This window comes from Ambystoma mexicanum, chromosome 7q (assembly GCF_040938575.1).
Source record: "Ambystoma mexicanum isolate Mex_15411 chromosome 7q, UKY_AmexF1_1, whole genome shotgun sequence".
NCBI lineage: Eukaryota > Metazoa > Chordata > Amphibia > Caudata > Ambystomatidae > Ambystoma > Ambystoma mexicanum.
The window spans coordinates 748239842-748258877 of NC_090941.1; the positions used below are offsets into that span (position 1 = coordinate 748239842).

At 45.7% G+C, this 19036-nt stretch overlaps 1 protein-coding gene across 2 annotated transcripts in view; it reads right to left on the bottom strand.

Annotated features, from left to right (window-relative positions):
• Nucleotides 1-19036, bottom strand: part of ATM (ATM serine/threonine kinase) — a 3046976-nt gene that overhangs the window by 1020699 nt on the left and 2007241 nt on the right. For both annotated transcript variants that reach the window (XM_069640412.1, XM_069640413.1), the window contains one exon: nt 17569-17745. In XM_069640412.1, the coding sequence (XP_069496513.1) occupies nt 17569-17745 (177 nt within the window). The remainder of the gene's footprint in view (nt 1-17568; nt 17746-19036) is intronic.

The window sequence follows — 19036 nt, forward strand, 5'->3', positions numbered from 1 at the left end:
GAGAAGGAACAGTAGAGAAAAGATGTCTTAATACTGCTTGTCCCACCTGGGAATCAGATCTAGAGTGAGTGTCTAGGTAATAGTGTTTTGTAAAGGTGTGTACAGAAATGCAGGTTGCCGCTTTGCAAATTGACTCTATCAGAACATTTGCAATTAATGCTATGGAAGCCCCAGTGCCCCGAGTAGAATGCACCCTAGGCTTGAAGGGCAGTTCTCTCTTAGCAAGAGTGTAAAAGAGTGTGATGCATTTGACAATCCACCTTGAGATTTCTGATTTAGAGACAGGACCCCCTTCTCTACCAGCTGCCACTGAAACAAAAAATGGGTCTGTCTTTCTCAGTGGTTTAGTTCTGTCCAGGTAAAACATGACTGCCCTACAGACATCTAAGGTGTGTAGGCTTCTTCCGGCCATGTTGGTAGGGTTCTGGAAGAAAGTAGGCAGTTCTATTGATTGGTTCACATGAAATTTGGAGATAAATTTAGGCGCAAATCTAGGGTAAGTGCGCAGAACCACCTTATCTCTGAACTGTAACGAAAGGGTCTAGAATGGAGAGGGCCTGTAGTTCACCAACCCTTCTAATAGAAGCGATAGCCACTAGGAAGGCTGTTTTATAGGTAAGATCCTTGAGACTTGCTTTATGCATAGGTTCAAATGGAGACCCCATGAGTCTGGTTACCCACATTCAGGTCACATCCGAGAGCTGGATTAGAAATGGGGGGATGAATTCTCTTGACCCCTTCCATGAAAGCCTTAATAACTGGTATTTTCCACCACAACTCCTTCTGTTGTGACGTGGTGTAGGCAGAGAGAGCAGCTAAATGAACCTTAAGGGAATTAAAAACCAGGCCTGAGTCAAGTAAGTGAGTCAGGTAAAATATAATGTGCGTGGGGGACCAGTCAATGGGATGGACGGCCTTGGAATTGCACCAGATAACAAAGCGCTTCCATTTGCTAGAATAGCAATATCGGGTGTTCGGTTTCCTCACTTCCCCAAGTATGTCCATGCATCACTGAGGGAGTTGCAGGTGTCCAAACTTTACGACCTTAGGAGCCATGCCGCTAAGTTCAATGTTTGCGGGCATGGGTGGAGATCTGCCCATTGTCATGCGACAACATATTGTACAGGCAAGGTAGCTTCACTGGCGGAGACAGAGACCTCTCCATCAGATGAGCGAACCAGGGTTGACACGCCCACATGGGGGCCACCAATATCATGGTGACTGGTTCCTGGTTCATAGTGAGGAATTTGAAACAACATGTTTTGGACCGTCTTATTGGAGGGGAAGACGAGGAAAATCCCTTGTTCGAAGTAGAGCCCCTAGGAACTGCTTGGCTTGACTGGGGTCTAAGCTGAATTTCTTTTCATTGATGGAGAATCCTAAGCTGAATAAAAGGTCTTTAGTCCTTTGGGTATTTGACAGGCATGTCTCATAAGAGTCCCCTGTTGTGAGCCAGTCGTCGAGGTAAGGTTGTGCTGCTGCCACTGCCAGTACCTTCATAAATACCCTTGGTGCTGAGGCTATCCCAAAGGGTAGTACCTTGACCTGATTGTACTTGTCTTATTTTCTATGCACCAGCAACATTGAAATAGGAAAGTATGCATCTTTCATGTCCAATGTTGCCATGTAATCCCCCTGTGTGACCTCCTGCAGGGTGACCATACAAAACTTTTGAGGTTTCACAAATTTGCTTGCTGGGCGCAAATCTAGTACAGGGCGCATGGGGAGATCCTTTTTGGGTACAAGGAAGTACACTGAATAAATACCCTTGTTTACCTGTGGAAGAGGTAGGACTTCTATGGCACCCTTTTCCTGCAGGGTCTCGACTTCTTGTAGCAGGATGCGCAGATGTTCTGGCGTCAGGCGTCTCGAACGTGGAGGTCTGAATTGGGGTGACCGGCAGAGTTCTATACAGTACCCGTGGGCGACGGTCTTGAGTACCCACTGGTCTGTAGTTATCCTAATTTTTGGCCTGAGGCCAGGGAACCTCGAGGGGTACAATTCCGGCCCCGTTGTTGGGAGAGGACCAATTTTTTCCCGAGCCGTATTGGTTCTGAAAAAAATGTTGGCCCCGAAAGGAACATCTCGATCCGCTCCCCCTCCTTGGGGAAGGCCTCTGGGGGATTTGATAAAGGGTCTTGAAGGTGCCATGCTCTTTCTTAAAAGTCTCAAGCGCTTCGTCTACTGCTTTCCCAAATAGATTAGTCTCTTCCACCGGCTTATTTATTAGTGAAGCTTAAGTTTCTGGTTTGAAACCAGAGTTTCGTAACCATGCGTGTCACTTGAGGAGGGTACCTTGAGCCAAGGACCTGCCAGTCGTATCTGCCACATCCAAAGTATTTTCTTAAATACTCTGATTAACTTGTCTGCCTTCGGTGTCCAGTTATATTTTTGAAAAAATAGTTTCTACATACAAAAGTTTCAAATACAAAGTTTCGTATAGAAAAAAAATGTTTGTTTTAAAAAGAAAACGAGGAGATGGGGGGAATCCCCCATTAAAAAAAATATTTTAAAATGCATTCTAAACTTCTTTTTTTCGATGCTTTTGTGTCAAAACATTTGTATGTAGAAACTTTAACTGTCGAAAAAAATCACTATAAATCCTGCCTTCTGCTACCGTGAAGAGCAAGCGAGACTGCAGCGGTTCAGGGACTTCTTGAAGGCCCTCCTGTAGCATGGTCCATTGTGCGTCGGATAACTAGCCTACAAAGTCATGTTATTTGCGGTGCGAGTGGAAAAAGCCGCGGCAGCCGTGATTCTCTTCCCCAGAGCATAAAGTCTCTTGTACTCCTTGTCCGGGTGTGCTTCCCCAGTTGATAGGGGAACCCCCGCTGTTTTTCTGGTTGTAGTTACCACCAGCGAGTCTTGAGTAGTATGGCCCCTGATGTAAAGGGGTAAGAAGGGGGGGGGGGCAATTTTCTACTCTAGGATTTACTGCTCTAGCTAGGACAGGTGTCAATAAAGAAAGGGCCAACCACTTTTTGATCAAATTTAGCAGAGGAATAGCTTGGCTGGCCGGTGGTTTCTCTTTTAAGATGTCCTCGACAAAATCAGCCTCTGGTACAGCTTCCTGGGCAGCAATGTGGAAATGTTCTGCTGCTTTCCTTAATATGGCGTTGTATGCCATTTGGTCCTCAATCGGGGAGGCCTGCCGGGGGGGAATCCAAGCACAAGGCATCAAGTTCCGGTGTTGGAGTAGGTGACTGCCAAAACTGATCCTGATCCTCCTCCTGATCATCCTCCTCCTCCTCCTGATCATCATCATCATCATCCTCCTCCTCCTCCTCCTCCTCCTCCTCCTCTTCCTCCTCCTCCTCCTCCAGAGTGTGTGAGTGTGCCAATCTGTGAGCATACACCGACCCAAAAAGCTCACCTATGAATTATGGAAGATAAGCTCTCGGTCCTGCTTCTGCAGGGGCGCGTCAAAAGGGATCTAGTTCATTCACTGATCCCTGATAAGGTTTAGTCCAGTCCAGCTGCGACTATGCTTCTCCTTATGATTGGTAAGTCTTTCTTGAGCTCTTAGTGATGCTATTCGTTCTGTTTAATGTCTTTATATGTTGCTCCTATTTATGCCCGCAATTATGTCTCTCTTCTGTTTTCTTCCCTTAGATGGAAATGCGGCCTCAATGCAGCTGTGAGACGCGGCTGGATGGATGATGGATTCTACCGCAATGTTCGACAGCAGGTAAGTGATAGTTTAAGGAAAAGTGCGAAGTATGGCGAAGCGCAACCTTAAACCGACAGTTTTTTCGATGTCTAACCTTGTCTTCTGTTTTTCCTTGCAGGCGCTGCTGTTGACCAAGGAGCGTGTCGTGCTGCGGTGCCAAGATGAAGATTCCGGCGTTCCGGGAAGTGTAAAGATGAATACTTGGTTCGCCGAAGAAATGTACAGGTAAGAACAGCTTCCCCCAGTTGGTAAGTATGCTGGCAGGAAGCAGGATGTACAGGAAGCAGGATCTTCAAAGGTAAGTCTGACCTCAGGCGACGGTGAGCGTTCCGCTGATTGCAAGTGCAGAATAACGCAAAGCATCTGTCTTGAGGATCGGGGCAGCATATATACCTGAGATCGTGGGCACGCCCATTAGGGCCGGCTTACCAGCTGCACCCTGCCTCTCCTAGAGAGTGAGCACGTGCGCAGGCAATCCATTAGCTGCCACACCCAAGAATGCACTTGGGGCAGCTTAATGGATAGAAAGTTCAAGGTTAATGCATCCTGCTTAATGGATGGAATGTTCAAGGTTAATGCATATGAAGTGCTATGTCCATAATAAAAGCTTGTTGGTGTTAAATTTATGTTCTTGTTAATTTTGTTCAGGAGCCTGGCGCCTTAGGCACCAGCACAGTGTCCACCCAGGTCTCCAGTGCATGAAACCCTTGCATGCCTGTGCCCCTGACTTCATGACCATGACAGGTTACCACTGGATGTCAGACTATATGCACAGCATGTGATTCTTTTTTTTTTAAACTTCTTTTTATTTGAATTGACAGCTTACCAGAAAACATAGGGAGCCACACAGCGCCCGCATCAAAACATAAGCAATCTGCATATTAGGAATACATATTGAGCAGACTGAAACACCATGAAAAAAAAACAGGCAACCCTCAAAGCCCCAACAGCTGATTAAAAAAGGAGTATGCATCTATGGGAGCCCCCCGGAGAGGAAGGCAGGGAAGTTGATGGAGAAGCCATGGCGGTTATGTATTGCCAGAATCTACACCAAATATCCCTCGGCCTGGAAAGCGGGTGTTGTATTGCGCTCCAGGACTGCTCGGTGTCGTGAGCCCATGTGACTGATCTGAGCCACTGTGTATAGGTAGGCGCCCTAGGGCGAAGCCAGCACAGTAAGAAGCACAGCATGTGATTCTAAGCAGATTAACAAGCATCAGGAACAAATATACAGTGATAAAGGCCAATAAAATACAACAGCAAATAAGTACAAAGATACAACACGGATAGGTGGAGTATTGTTGGCCGAATGAAAGGCACAAATGTGGATATGTACAGGAGCGGACATAGTGGGCTCTCTAGGTGTGTTTTATGACTGCTCTTGAGTGAGAAGCCAATTGTTGTCTTTTTTCTGAAACAGAAGAAGAAAGGTATGTCCCTGAGGTGCGTAGGTAATGAGTTCCAGAGTTTAGGGGCTAGTACGGGGAAGCTCCTGCCACCTGATTTCTGGAGGTTGAATCTTGGAATTCGTAGACAATTCTGATGGGTCGTTCTAGTGGGGCGGGCAGAGGTGTTTTTTGAGATTTTGCATGTCAGATATTTGGGGGCTAGGTTAGCCAAACATTTATGTGTAAGGCCTAGTATTTTACCAGAGATTCTGCTCTTGATGGATAGCCATTGTAGGTTACGTCTAGTGGCTGAGATGTAGTGTGATCTAGGAATGTTGAGGGCCGATTGGAGGGCGTTGTTTTGAAGTGTTTGCAATTTGGTGAGATTCTTTTTGGAGGTTCCTAGATAAAGTGCGTTGCAATAATCAAGTTTCGCAAGGATGAGGGCTCTGGCCCGAGTCAGGCAGTTGGCAGGTGTCAAAAATGGTCTGCATGAGTTAATTAATTTACACGTGTAGGCAGTGGCCGAAGCAGTTGCGTTAACCTGTCTATTCAACTTTAAGGAGTCCTGGTAGAATCCCAAGGTTTAGACTTCTTTGGAAACCTGGATGATATTACCGTCAATGTTGAAGGCTTTGAAGTTGTTGTCCAATTTATTAAGTTTAGTTTGGGAGCTGATAAGGAGTAATTCCGTCTTGTCATCAATGAAGCAGAGGCCATGTGTGCCCATCCATGCCTGGATGACAAGATACATTTTGTTCAACAGTTTAGAGTCTAGTTCATAGTTCACGGTGATGGAAATGAGTATTTGGGTGTCATCTGCGTAATTAGTATAGGTGACACCCAAATGGTCAAGGTCATCAAACAAGGGCTTAGTAAATATATCATATAGCGAAGGTGAAAAGCATTATACTTGAGGAACTCCACAGGTCATCTCCGCAGGGTCTGCAGATGCATTAGGTGAAAAGACCCTCATTGTCCTCCAATTCAGAAATTATTGGATCCTGGTAATGGTATTGTGGGAGAAATGCAGTAGATAAATGAGTGCATAGTACATCATGGTTGACCAAGTTGAAAGCGGCTGATAAGTCTAGTAGTAACAAGATGAATGGATTGCCTTTATCGATTTGTTCATCCATGTGTGTCTTGAGGTCTATTAATGCCGGGTCCGTGCCATGTCTGCGCCTGAACCCTGATTGCCGTAGATCAAGCAGGTTTTTACTTTCTAAGTGAGCCTGTATCTGGAGATATGCAGCCCGGTCAAGAATTTTCAGCAAGAAGGGTACCGTTGTGATGGGGCAGTAGTTAGTAGGTATGTTTTGGTCAAGGTTGAGTTTTTTCAGAAGAGGGAGTACCCAGGCATCCCTGAGATTGGTTGGGACAGCACAGGTCCTAAAGGAGTTATTTATGAACAATGTTATAAAAGGGGCCAGGTCTTTAGCTGCCTCTTGAATGATATTAGGTGGGCAGATGTCGTCTTTGCATCTGGATGGTTTGAGGTTGGTAATTAACTTTTTTCGACCTCTGAGATTGAGAGTGGTGTGAACTTGAATTGGTTGCTGGGTACAGCTAAGGTGGGCTGGATTTTATTAGGCCAGGGTTCTGCAGAGATACGCCGTTTTTTTGTTTCTATTTTAGTTTGGAGCATCAAAATCGTGTTGATGAGGGCATTTTGGATTTCAGTACACCATGATTTGTCTTTAGAGCAGGTTTCAATGGGTGGAGTAGGTGATTTAAGCTCTCTAAGAATGGTGAAAAGCTCCCTAGAGCTAGACTTAGCGTTGTGTATTCTGTTGTTATATGTCTTCTTTTTGGCTTGGAGGATGGCGATTTTATATTCACTAGACATTTTTTGGAAGGCGTCTTTGTTAGCAGTTGTAGGATAGTTTTTCCAGGCAGTTTCTACTCATCTTTTAGTTTCGCGTAGTGATTTTAGGTTAGGGGTGAACCACGAATTGAGATGAGCCCGAGGTTTAGCTCTGCACATCTTCAGAGATGCTATTGTGTCGATGGCGTGTTTGAGGGTTGAATTGAATCAACTACAGGTGCCATATCTAAACAGTTGTTTTAATTAACTGCAGGTGCCAACACCGCAGAGGTTAACTCAAGTTACCTTCGAGAGGAGTTTTGAGTATAACAAGCCCAGACAGCGAGACAATCGCCGTTCATTCAAGAAAGAATCCTAGTCACACAAATACAAGATGTGGACATGTAAGTGCATTTAATATATTTAGTCATTTTGAAAAATGTTCAAAAAAGTTAGATTATAGGGTTTCCCATCAGTGACGAAAACCTGAGACGAGGGTAGTTGCACAGTTAGTGACACCCAATGTCTGATCATTCTCAATAGTCTAAACTGTATAACATGGACTTAGTGTGGTAAAGGAAGGTTTAGACTAACATAAAACTAGCCATCGCTCTTAAATTCAGTCAAAGTTGAGATACACAATTTGTTCTGTCTTTTTTTAAAACAAATGTTTTATAGTAGAGTTTTATATGAGATTAATACACGTACACTTATGTATGTATTTTTTGCAGATGTGTGTGTGTACTAAAAGGGGAACAAGATTGATCAACCACAAAGCAATTGGTGTCCTGAAGATGGCCTTATACTTATTCTAGTGACCACTGCTGACAAAAGTGGTATATTATAACGGGCCGAAACATATGTCGACTGTTTAAGGAAAATCCAATGTTTTTTTTCCCATGTCAAAAATGCATACTCAGACTGAAATGTTATGCCAACAAAGATTTATATTCACTTTAGAACTCCCCTGTTAGATGAGATGAATGTAGAATGAGTGATATGATTGAGTACCAATTTAGAAATGTTTTTTAAGATGTTTTATAATCATTAAAGAGATAGAACTTTTGTTACAAGTTGCAGCGTTCAGTGCAATTTTTCTCCACCGGCGACTTCCTAACCAATGACACAGTTAGGAGGCCTTTAACTCTCACTTAAGATCCATACAAGACTAAAAGAGAGGGGTAGTCAATCTGTTTTTCATTTTTCTCCTTTATAGATTGTCCCTTCCTTCAGATTAGACCCCCCGTCAACAAAAAATAGGGATTACCCATTACTTAAAACTGTTATAAAAGGGGCCAGGTCTTTAGCTGCCTCTTGAATGATATTAGGTGGGCAGATGTCACCTTTGCATCTGGATGGTTTGAGGTTGGTAATTAACTTTTCGACCTCTGAGATTGAGAGTGGTGTGAACTTGAATTGGTTGCTGGGTACAGCTAAGGTGGGCTGGATTTTATTAGGCCGGGGTTCTGCAGAGATACGCCGTTTTTTTTGTTTCTATTTTAGTTTGGAGCATCAAAATCGTGTTGATGAGGGCATTTTGGATTTCAGTACACCATGATTTGTCTTTAGAGCAGGTTTCAATGGGTGGAGTAGGTGATTTAAGCTCTCTAAGAATGGTGAAAAGCTCCCTAGAGCTAGACTTAGCGTTGTGTATTCTGTTGTTATATGTCTTCTTTTTGGCTTGGAGGATGGCGATTTTATATTCACTAGACATTTTTTGGAAGGCGTCTTTGTTAGCAGTTGTAGGATAGTTTTTCCAGGCAGTTTCTACTCATCTTTTAGTTTCGCGTAGTGATTTTAGGTTAGGGGTGAACCACGAATTGAGATGAGCCCGAGGTTTAGCTCTGCACATCTTCAGAGATGCTATTGTGTCGATGGCGTGTTTGAGGGTTGAATTGTATAATTCAACTAGAGAAGATGGGTCAGCAGTAGTATTGGTGAAGTTTAGGATTGGTTTTATTAGGGGTAGAACATTTTCTAATGTGATGTTTGTAATATTTCTGGCGAGAGTGGGTGGTGCCAGTGTTCTGGTGAGGTTAGAAGTTGTGCTAGCCTGGAGGTTGAATGAGACAACATGATGGTCAGACCAGGAACAAGGTGTTAGTGAGTATCGAGGTTCTGCAATTCAAGTCCACAATCCAATCAAGGATTCTAGCTTTGTTGTGTGTGGGCATGGTATTTTGGTGTGAGAAGCCAATTTCTGAGAGTGAATTCGCTACTAGCAAGGCAGCTGTGTCGGAGGTGTCAGAGGCCTAGGTTGAAGTCGCCCAACAACAGTATTTGTGAATTGGGTTTGGTGTTGGCAGACAGTAATAATGAGATGTCCTCGTCGAATGTGGATAGAAGGCCTGGGGTCTGTACACCAAATTGATTTTTAGAGTGCTTGTGGCGGAGAGGGTGAGTATCATGCAGAGAAGTTTGGCAAAGGGGAAATGTTGTTTAGGTAGGGCTCGAAGGTTAAGGTGATTCTTTGAGACAACAGTCACTCCTTCCCCTTTGGCAGACTCTCTGTCTAGTCTGGTAATAGAATAATTGTCTGGGATTGCTAAAGAAAGAGGGACCAGCGGCAGCGTGTGGCCAGGTCTTGGTAATGGCAAGTAGGTCTAGGTAATTGGTTGTGATGAGATCAGCAATGTCCCGGGCATGTGCAAGTAAAGACCTTGCATTTATGAGAGATCCCTTGAGAGGGGGAAGGATTTTTCGGTTTGCTGGTAGATGATGTAAAGTTGTTAAGGTTGGTGGTGTCAGAGGTAGGTGAGGGGCCGGCTGATTTGGCTACTTTGATCTTCTTACGAATGGGTTTGGTATGAGCCATAGATCTTGAGGATAATGTTGATGACTGAATTTTTGGGAGTCTGGAACCTAGTCTAAGGTTTCTAATAGTTGTGGTGCAAGGATTGTTGGGCATCAGTCGTACGGCGTTGGTCTGTGTCGGTTGGGGGAGGCTGCATGTAGTATTTGTGCTAGTTGAGATGGATCCACAGGCATAGGGGGGCGTTAAGATGGGCATAAATGGTGAACATTCGTCAGTAGGTGGTACATTTAAAGTCACTCTTAGAAACAAGAATAATGGTTCTCCTAAAAGTCAATATACTTTAGATCCTTGCTTTAACAGCAGTTAAAAACTGCTGTCACATTGCAGGCTGTGATGGAGAAATTAAAAGACAAGAGAAGCTATTAGTGCTAATTCAAGTGTCTAACTAACACACAGGAGGCAGAGTATATTAAGACAAGGCTACAGAAATCCTTGGATAAAGAGGTGCGAGCCAGACGCAAAGCGGAGTACCTGGGGCCGGAGATCGAGGGAAAAGTAGCGCTGATGGCGGAATTAGACGCCAGAATGATTACTTTCTTAGGTAAAAACATAAAATATCCTAAGAAATGGGTAGATCAGGCCTGGAAGTCATGCCAGTATAAAGTACTGGACGTAGCAGGCCTTCTGGCTAAAATGCTGAGGAAGCAAAGCCACAGACCAACTTACTTTGGCAGGGTGGCCGCAAAGGGTGGTATGCCTGTTAGGCAACACTAATTGTGCCATTTCCACGGAACGGCACAAAGCGATTTTCAAGATTAACCCGATATTAGGGGAACTGTCCACATCTGAGTTGGGACCTGCAGCGCAAGGCCTCTTGTTTGGTGACTCTTTCGTCAAAAATTCGTTAGCACGTTTACAATGCTGGACAATGTCCAGGCCACAATGAAAAGGGCATTAATCTAAGGTTTTCAACAGGGCAGAAAGAGGCAGAGGCCGCTCCTCTGCTGGTTTCGCACTGGACAGAAGGTTGCAGCAAGGCTGCGGGTCAGGCAACTACTAGAAGGAGCAAGCAACAAATGCTTTCTTCACCTCTAGGGGCAGAGCCAGAGAGCACAGCTTCAGACAACCAGCTAGAAAGCCAACATAGGTAACAGGTGAGTCAGAGCTGCGCAGCGCCAGTGCCGCAAATGCCAATAGGGGGCGGGGCAGGACAGCACTCTTTGCACAAACTTTGGATGCCTTATCAGGCGATGCATGGATCAGAGATACAGTGAGATGGTATCATATAGATTTCTTCGCGGAGTCAACACACAGCCGCTGCAGCCACGCCCCATGGTAAGGCCAGCAGCAGATAGGGCAGCGTTGGACGCTGAGGTGCGCAAGCTGGAACAAAAAGGCACAATCTGGTTGTGCGAGGAGGCGCAAGCAGGCTTCTTTAGTTCCTTTTCCCTGGTAAGGAGGAAAGAAAAAAAAAAATCAGACCGGTCATAAACTTAGAGGGGCTGAATGAATATATCCTCCATTAACACTTCAAGATGGAGGGCATCCACATGCTCAGGGACATCCTCCTTCCAAGAGACTGGCTAGTCCAACTCGATCTCAAGGAAAAGTATCTGGAGGTTCCGATTTGATCACAGCACACAAGGTTTCTGCGATTCAGATGGGGAGGGATCGATTGGGAGTTCTCGAGCCTCCACTTTGGGCTTTCTTCAGCACCATGGGCATTCACCAAGATGAGGCCGGTAGTGGCATTCCTCAGGGATAAAGGAGTCTGACTAATAATCTACCTGGCTGGTATAATCATTATATCACAGAGCGAGGCCCTTGTCAGGTAACAAGCACAGACAGCCATAAGACTTCTACACAGCTTAAGAGTTCCTGATAAACGAGGAAATGTCAGAGCTGAAACCCTCTCAATACCTAATGTTCCTCAGATTCATAGTGGATACAGAGGACTGTCTCCTTCGACCCCTCCACCGCCCACTGCTCTAATCTTCCAGGCCATATTTGCACTATCGGGAGCTTCAGAGACTTATGGGTCAGCACTTGAGACACAGTCTCTCCTATACATAACTAGCTTCATCTCCCAAGACGAGAACAGGGTTCCACTTGTGGCTGATGCATATGGAAGACTGGAAAAGGAAGGCGATCTTTGGGTCTGTAGCAGATCTGATTATAGAATTGGATGCCAGTCAGAGCCTCTGGGCAGTGAGGTGCAGTCCGATATGCACAGGAAGATTGCCCGAGAGCTAGAGCTTCACATCAACTGTCTGGAGCTCCTTACGGGATCCTTCACAGTTTGTTCTTTCGCCAAAGACAGAGTGAGCTGCTGTATACTGCTCAAATGGACAATATAGCTGCAGTCAGGTATATCAACCATATGTGGGGCACCAGATTGAGCCGCTGGCAGAGCTAGCCAAAGACTTCTGGCACTTATGCCTGCAGAACCAGATTTCGGAGATGAGAGAATACCTGCCGGGGCTGTCTATCGAGATAGCGGATTGGAATTTGAGGTACCTGTCAGACTTCAGCAATTGGAAGCTGAACAGACAGGTCTTTCTGCACCTACAACACAAGTGGGGGCCACTAGACAAGGATCTTTTTTGCGTTGCAGCTAAATGCCCAGCTGCCGGTATTCTTCAGCTAGAGGCCCTACCTGGCAATGAAAGACGAGGATGCATTTCTGCAGCCGTGGAGTGACAGGACGTCTTACGTTTTTCGCCCGTTCATTATGATGGTGGGGACCCTGGCGAACGCCCGTCAGGAGCAGGCGGAGTTGATACCGATAGCCCCGGTCTGGACCTCTCAAGTCTGGTATCCAGCTCTTCTGGAACTTTCGTTGGATTCTCCAACTTTACTACCCTTGATTCCGGATCTCCTGTCAGTTCCGAAAGGGGAGCGACATCCTCTCATCAAGAGTGGGATGCTTGCACTGGTGGCCTGGAGGATGTCAGGTCGGGAGAGTCATGGGCATTTCGAGCAAGGACAGGGGATCCAGCCACCTCTAAGAGGTATGCCAACTCATGGGGGGCCTGGACACGCTGGTGCGTGGAACGGAGAACCCATTCGGTTTCAGCTTCTTTAGCAGAGGTGAGGAGCGGACAGACTGTGGTCTGTGAACGCCTATTGGTCGGTGATTTCAGCTGGACACTAAATAGTAGATGGCCACCCGGTAGGGGAGCACCATCTAGTGTGCCATGTGCTGAAAGGGATCCGTCTGATGATGCCACCACAGCACGATACAACAGGTTGTGGGACGTTAACAGCATTTTGAATCTGTTCCTTTCTTGGCAGCATAACACAGAGCTGTCCAGCACAGCCCACTCGGCAAGCTCATGACATTATTATGCCTGGTATCTTACAGGTGAGTGTCAGACGTGAGGGTACTAGATTCAGCAGTGCAGGTGTACTTGCCAGATGGGTAGTGTTCTACATTTCTAGGTGGACTAAATAACACTAGAGTCATTGTATACTCAACGTTCAGAGACCAGCCTAAGCTGTACATAGTCAAGTGCTTGAAGGCATATGAGGAGATGACAGACCACCTCCGAACTGATAAGAGGGGGCAGTTGTTGATTAACTTGCGTAAACCTCATAAGACAGTCGTGGCACAGACCCTCGCCCGATGGGTGCGTTGGATGCTCGCGCAGGAGGGTATAGATACATCTCCCACTCGGTCAGAGGCGCCATGGCCTCTAAGGCTTTTCAAGTGGGAGTTAGGATAGAAGATATGAGGATAGCAAACTGGGAAAGTGAGTCAGTGCTCTACCTGCTGGCCCACTATTAGAGGTTGTTTGCCACTGACTTAGACACCCTGAGGTGATCTGCAGCTTCCGCTATAATCCTCCACAGCCCATGGGAATCATTAGTGAATGCGCAGGAGGCATTGACTGCCTTCAGGGCCATGTTCCTTGATCCAAAGAATTTCTTGGCCAGGGAATCCGTTTTCTTGGACAACATGTCTGTGGAGGAGGGAGGGGAGGGGCGGAGGTAGATGTGGCCGGCCTCAAGCTCACTTTGACAGCTTGGACCTCGAGAACTCCTGGTGTATCGTGAGACAACAGGAAGGTTAAGTCTCCACTAGCCGGTTTGCATTTTATGGTGAGTTTGGCATCCAGAGCTGGCGTGCAAAAAGGCTGCTGCTAAAGTGTACTAATGGGGTCCGATATGGCTGCATTAAATGGTAATGCCCTCTCAGTCTGCAGTCCTTTATCCAGAATGTCAGTGAGTTCATATGCTGCAAGGGACTTGGCCGGGATGCCCAGACACAAGGCTACGACTACCCTTTCCACAGTTTTCCTGTACTGGGCAAAGCCGTGAGCACAGGGGGATGCTTGTTGCAAATCGAGGTCAGGGTCCACACTATATGCACAGTCCGTGAAAGAAATCACCCACTCACACTGCCGCCCCCTGCCCAACTCCCTCACTCACTGACTCCAAGCCAAAAGGGACCTAATCCCCCCTCCCCGATGTAAATCGACCTCATGAAGTCAAAGAATGCTAATGGAGACTCGGGGACAAATGAACGCTGCACCGCTGGCGATGGAGTAGATGTGATTGTTCCAGCGAGGCCACTGGTGCTGGTATGGGCTTCACAGTCTAGGCAGAGCACGAGGGGTGTCCAGTCAATTCGTCGAAAAAAAACTGGTCGACTGCAATTTGGTCGACGCAATTTGGTCAAAAACCAAATGGTCAAATTTTTTTTTTATTTATATATTTATTTTTCGGGTTTTCGTTTAGTGAAAAAAGGGGTTTTTAGAGAAAAAAAGGGGGTTGGGGGGAACCCCCCAAAAAAATAAAAAAAAGGGTTAAAATAAAATAAAAAAAATTTCGACCATTTGGTTTTCGACCAAATTGGTTCGACCATTTGTCTGGTCGACCAATTTTTTTCGACCAAATGTCTGGCAACCAGCACAAGGGTGTGGGAGCGGACGTGGCCCCCTTTGCACCGAAACTTTGGGTGCAACTGATGCCTCACTCGCCTGCTGCGGCCTTCTGGATGAGTTGGAGCATTTTCTCCTTAAATGCCTCCCACTCGTCCCTCTGGACACCTGTAGCCAGGACTTAACCCGCTTCACCAACGTTACAGTCTTTTCTATACCAATGCCGTCTTTTTCTTATGGGAGGACGAATGGCTCGATCTGCTAAGAGGGCTAGAGCTTCTTTGATTTATTGCGGTGTCTGTCCTCCTTTTCAGGCGTGGGGCTTTCGATGTCGGACCCGACAACCTAACAGTTGAACATGCCAAAGACTTCGATGGAGGCCGCTCAATCGCTAATTTCGCTGACTGTTCCCTGATCGACTTCAGGTTCATCTGCTGACCCGAAACGCACTGCTTGATGTCATGTTCCTTCCCGAGACAACCACATGCAGATACCGTTCGGGTCCATTATAGACTTCTTCGATCCGTAGTCTTGACAGCGTTTGAATCCCAAAGCTTAAAGGCCGACATATGGGCGATGAATTCAAAGAATTTCTCACTGAAGAGGTGCGTAGTGGTGTGTTTTATGTACTGCTGACTAGTGCAGCCGAGTCCCGATGGATGGACAGTCGACGTCAAGTCGCACAGCGCCCTGTGTTAAAAAGGTTTGCGAGCAGCAAACGCTGTAAGAGATATCTATCAGATGAGGAATCTGTGGGAGTGTAACGCTTACCTAGACTTCTCGGGAGTGTAATGTCTCTCTCAGCCAGTGGATCTGATACTTGGGCACTTTTAGGATTCTTCTGCTGTGTAAATGACATTAAATACAATAGAACTACTGTAATACCTCTTTTCTGGGGAAAATACTGTGATGTACTGTGCCTTTGGTAATCCCTCCCTTCTCACCTGTGTGTATGCTTTGTGGAGTTCCCCATCCTGTAGTGTACAGGGGTGCGTTGGTATAATAGCTTTTAACTTGGAAGGCTCTGTGTTCAAAGGACTCTTGTCTTTAGTAATGTCTTTGCAACAAATATTATAGTTTGTTATTTTCAGAGTTGTCCCTACATTGGAGAGATCTCTCTTTCTAATATTTTTCCTTATTTTAACAGGTTCTTGGATTTCAGAAATAGTTTGTGGCTGCGGAATGACTGCGACTAAACTCTGTTTGAAGAAATGTTTAACACACTATGCGCAATAACTGTAGCCCTTCAGGTAAAAGCGCGGAAATAACTAAGCAGTGAAAACTTGAAGACACTTCAGGTACGTAATTTATGAAAACTTCTTCTTTCTTATTTCTATTAAGTTTGTTTGTTAATGAATTACCTTTTGTTTTGAATGTTTTCAGAAAGCTGTAGAAGAAATACCTTTGGAAGCTGCAGAGTCTGCTGAGGAAAACTTCTGTATGAAGGCACTGCGACCGCGAATGAAGACTGCTGTGAAGAAGATGCAGCGGCTAAGAAACAACAGCTGACTGAAGAAACGCTTCGGAAATACTTTGGTTCGGTAAGTCTTTTAAATAACAATGGAATTGTGTTTTTCTGAGGAAACTAATATCTTCGTCTTTCTCTTTTGACAGGGTCTGTGAGGAGAGACGAAGGTAGGGTTACCCGCTGTCAGCGGAGCAGACGCGAAGCGAGCGCTTGAGCGGAAGCGGGGCTTAAGTAGCTCCCTCCGCAAAAGGCCTAGAAAGTGCTCTAAGTTATCCGTGGACCTGGCAGCGCCCATGTTTAATGTATGAAAACCAATGTAAGCACTATCATAGCCTATGCAATACTATGAATGATACAAATGCCATTTGTGCCAGGCTTGTAGCCACTGTAGCCACTGTATACCTGCTGACTGATATGATGTCCTGTGCTTCCCCAGTATGCCTGAATGGGAATGGTGCTTTTACTGGGAGCATGACAGGGAGAATGCAATTAATTGAAAAAAAATATTCTGATCATTGTCTTAAAATATTCTTCCTCCATGTTTGGATCTAGTTCATGCAGAAATCCTACAAACGTCTAATCTAACGTGTCTGCTTTGTTTCAGAGCTCCAACATGATATTGTTCCATCTAACCTGGGACCTCTTGACCACTCACCGGTGTCCATTACTCTAAGTTTTGCTTTCAGCAACATCTCTAATGTGTCTCCAATTTCTTTATAATCAGCTCTCATTCCATGTTAATGTTAAAGGATATTTGTACCGTGCACTATCACCACCGGAGTGGTCCCCTGGCGCTCTGACGGCTCTGAAAAAGGGAGGGGGATGAGTTAGTGGGAATAAGCTGGAAAAGCGCAAGACAGCAGTGATGTGCTGTTGGCAGCATCAACCCGGTAACTCTGTTGGCTGGGCTTGGGGTGTTTTCCGGTCGGTAGTCGTCATGTGTTGTTGTGTGAGTCTATGTGTGGTTTGTTTTGTTGCAGTATAGTGAAGTTTGTGCAGATTGTTGTGTTATATACTTGTGGTTGTGTTTGGTTAGAGTTTGAGAGGTGTATGCAGAGGCGTGAAATTGTTAGTGGATTGGTTATTTGGGCAAAGGCAAATGCCAACAATCACAACTCTAATTCCATGAAGGGAAAGTGTCCCCTATATAACCTCTTTGCTTATTGGCAGCCCACAAACTCTGCAAGCATTTAGTGTGCAATTGCAATAAGCAGGAACACTTTCACCTAGGTTAAACGATGGAGCACATTCTTTTAAGATTCCCAGTCTTTTGCAGATTGTTTTTTGCTATGCTGTGTGTGTAGACCAATATTTCCTATTCGTCAATATTAATATCCAACATTTATTTGACCCCATTCTACAATTAAAACATCCTCTAACCATCACATTGACTACATACAACTTTTCACTACACCGTAAGGCAAGTTAATGGTGTCAAGGAGTTTTACCAGTCACGTCAAGCTTTCCAGTCTACATATCACATCTCAGTTTTAAGTTAAGGCCTATATTTAGTCTCCATGTCAGTTTTTGCTCCATTAACAAGAGATATGTTTTTGATAGTTGCTGAGTATCATATTTAAGTCACTGGCCTTCTTACCTCGCACATTGGCTTCAGCAACTGAAGTACTTCACTTTTCACTCCACCACTGTCCAGCAACGCACAGGTAAGGCTCTTGATCCAGCAATCATGCTGACCTATCAGGGGGATCCACATACTGGAATCATCCAAGATGTCAAGTGGGCTCTCTCTGGCAACATCTGTAACTTCATGGAACTAACAAACAGAAAGCAGCATAAATCAAAGTTGCCTGTATTCCTTTTCACCTCAGAAATGAATGCACATAATCAAACATCACTGAAATAGAACAGAATACATGTAATACCCTTTCAGTATCTTCAGGTTACTGCAGGAATGTAGCTTTTGAGATGTATTGTGAAAATAAAAAACAAACATGTTTCCGACAACGGTGAAGTCTCCCTGAAAATCAAAAACCTTATAAATGTCTTTATTATGTTTAAAGAGCACACATCTGGTTTTAAATGCAACATCATAAGGGTAGGGCGTGGAATAACCTCCTTCAAAGGGCCTTCCTCGGCTTTGCTTCACGGTGCACAACACCATGGGATATGGCTTCCTTCCACTGACCTCTCTTGGCTTGCAGTGTCACTGTAGTAGAGGGAATGTCTCTCTTCCCCTGTTCCTTCTCATGCTCTTCACCACAATTCACAAAGGCTAGGGGGAATAACTACCTTCCCCCGGACCCTTCTCAGGCTCTTTGTCACAGGTACAAAAAGGCGGGGGGGGCTGAGATTGACTCCCTTCCTCCGGCTCTTCTCAAGCTCCCTATTTTGGGTGCCGGTCCCAGACCTGTGTTGGTAGACCATGTTTACTTCCTTGCCAGGTACTGTGATGAGGAAGAGTAATTATGATGCTCTTCCTATAAGGGTGCTTGTCCCAGACCTGTGCTTCTCTCTCCGATTTATGTGGTAGTCCTGGCTCACTACTCTGCCAGGTACTGCAACTAAGAAGAGGACTTGTGATGCCTTTCTGAATTAGGTACGGGTCCCAGTCCAGTGTCTCTCTCTCTCTCTCATTCGTAGTCCCACCAGCCGCCTCAGTCACCCAGGTACCTCTGGAGTGTTTGCCGGTCCTCTCCGGTCAGCATTGGGCTTTCCTGCGTGCTTCCCCGTACTCTCAGCAGTTTCTTATGGCTCTCTGGGAGCTGCGGGAACTGCGCAGCATTCCACTCCCCTGGGGCTGCGTTCCTTCCCTTGGCAGCACGTTTCCTACGCTGCCTTCGCCTGGATGCGGGGTCTCCTCGCTCACTGGTTGGTCTTCCTTTCCTCTCTGGAACAATGTGGTACCACTCTGCCTGTCCGTCTGGGTTACACCTAGGAACTCTGTTGCCTCTTAGCTCTGGTCGGTGTCTGCACTTGTGGTTCCTCCAGGACGAGCCCCTCTGCTTGGTTTTCCCACTTCTATTTTGTATTGGCTTTAGCCATTCAAAACTCGTCAAACACTAGACAGCTCAATGGTGTTTTGAGGATCGCTATTAATGCCTCCA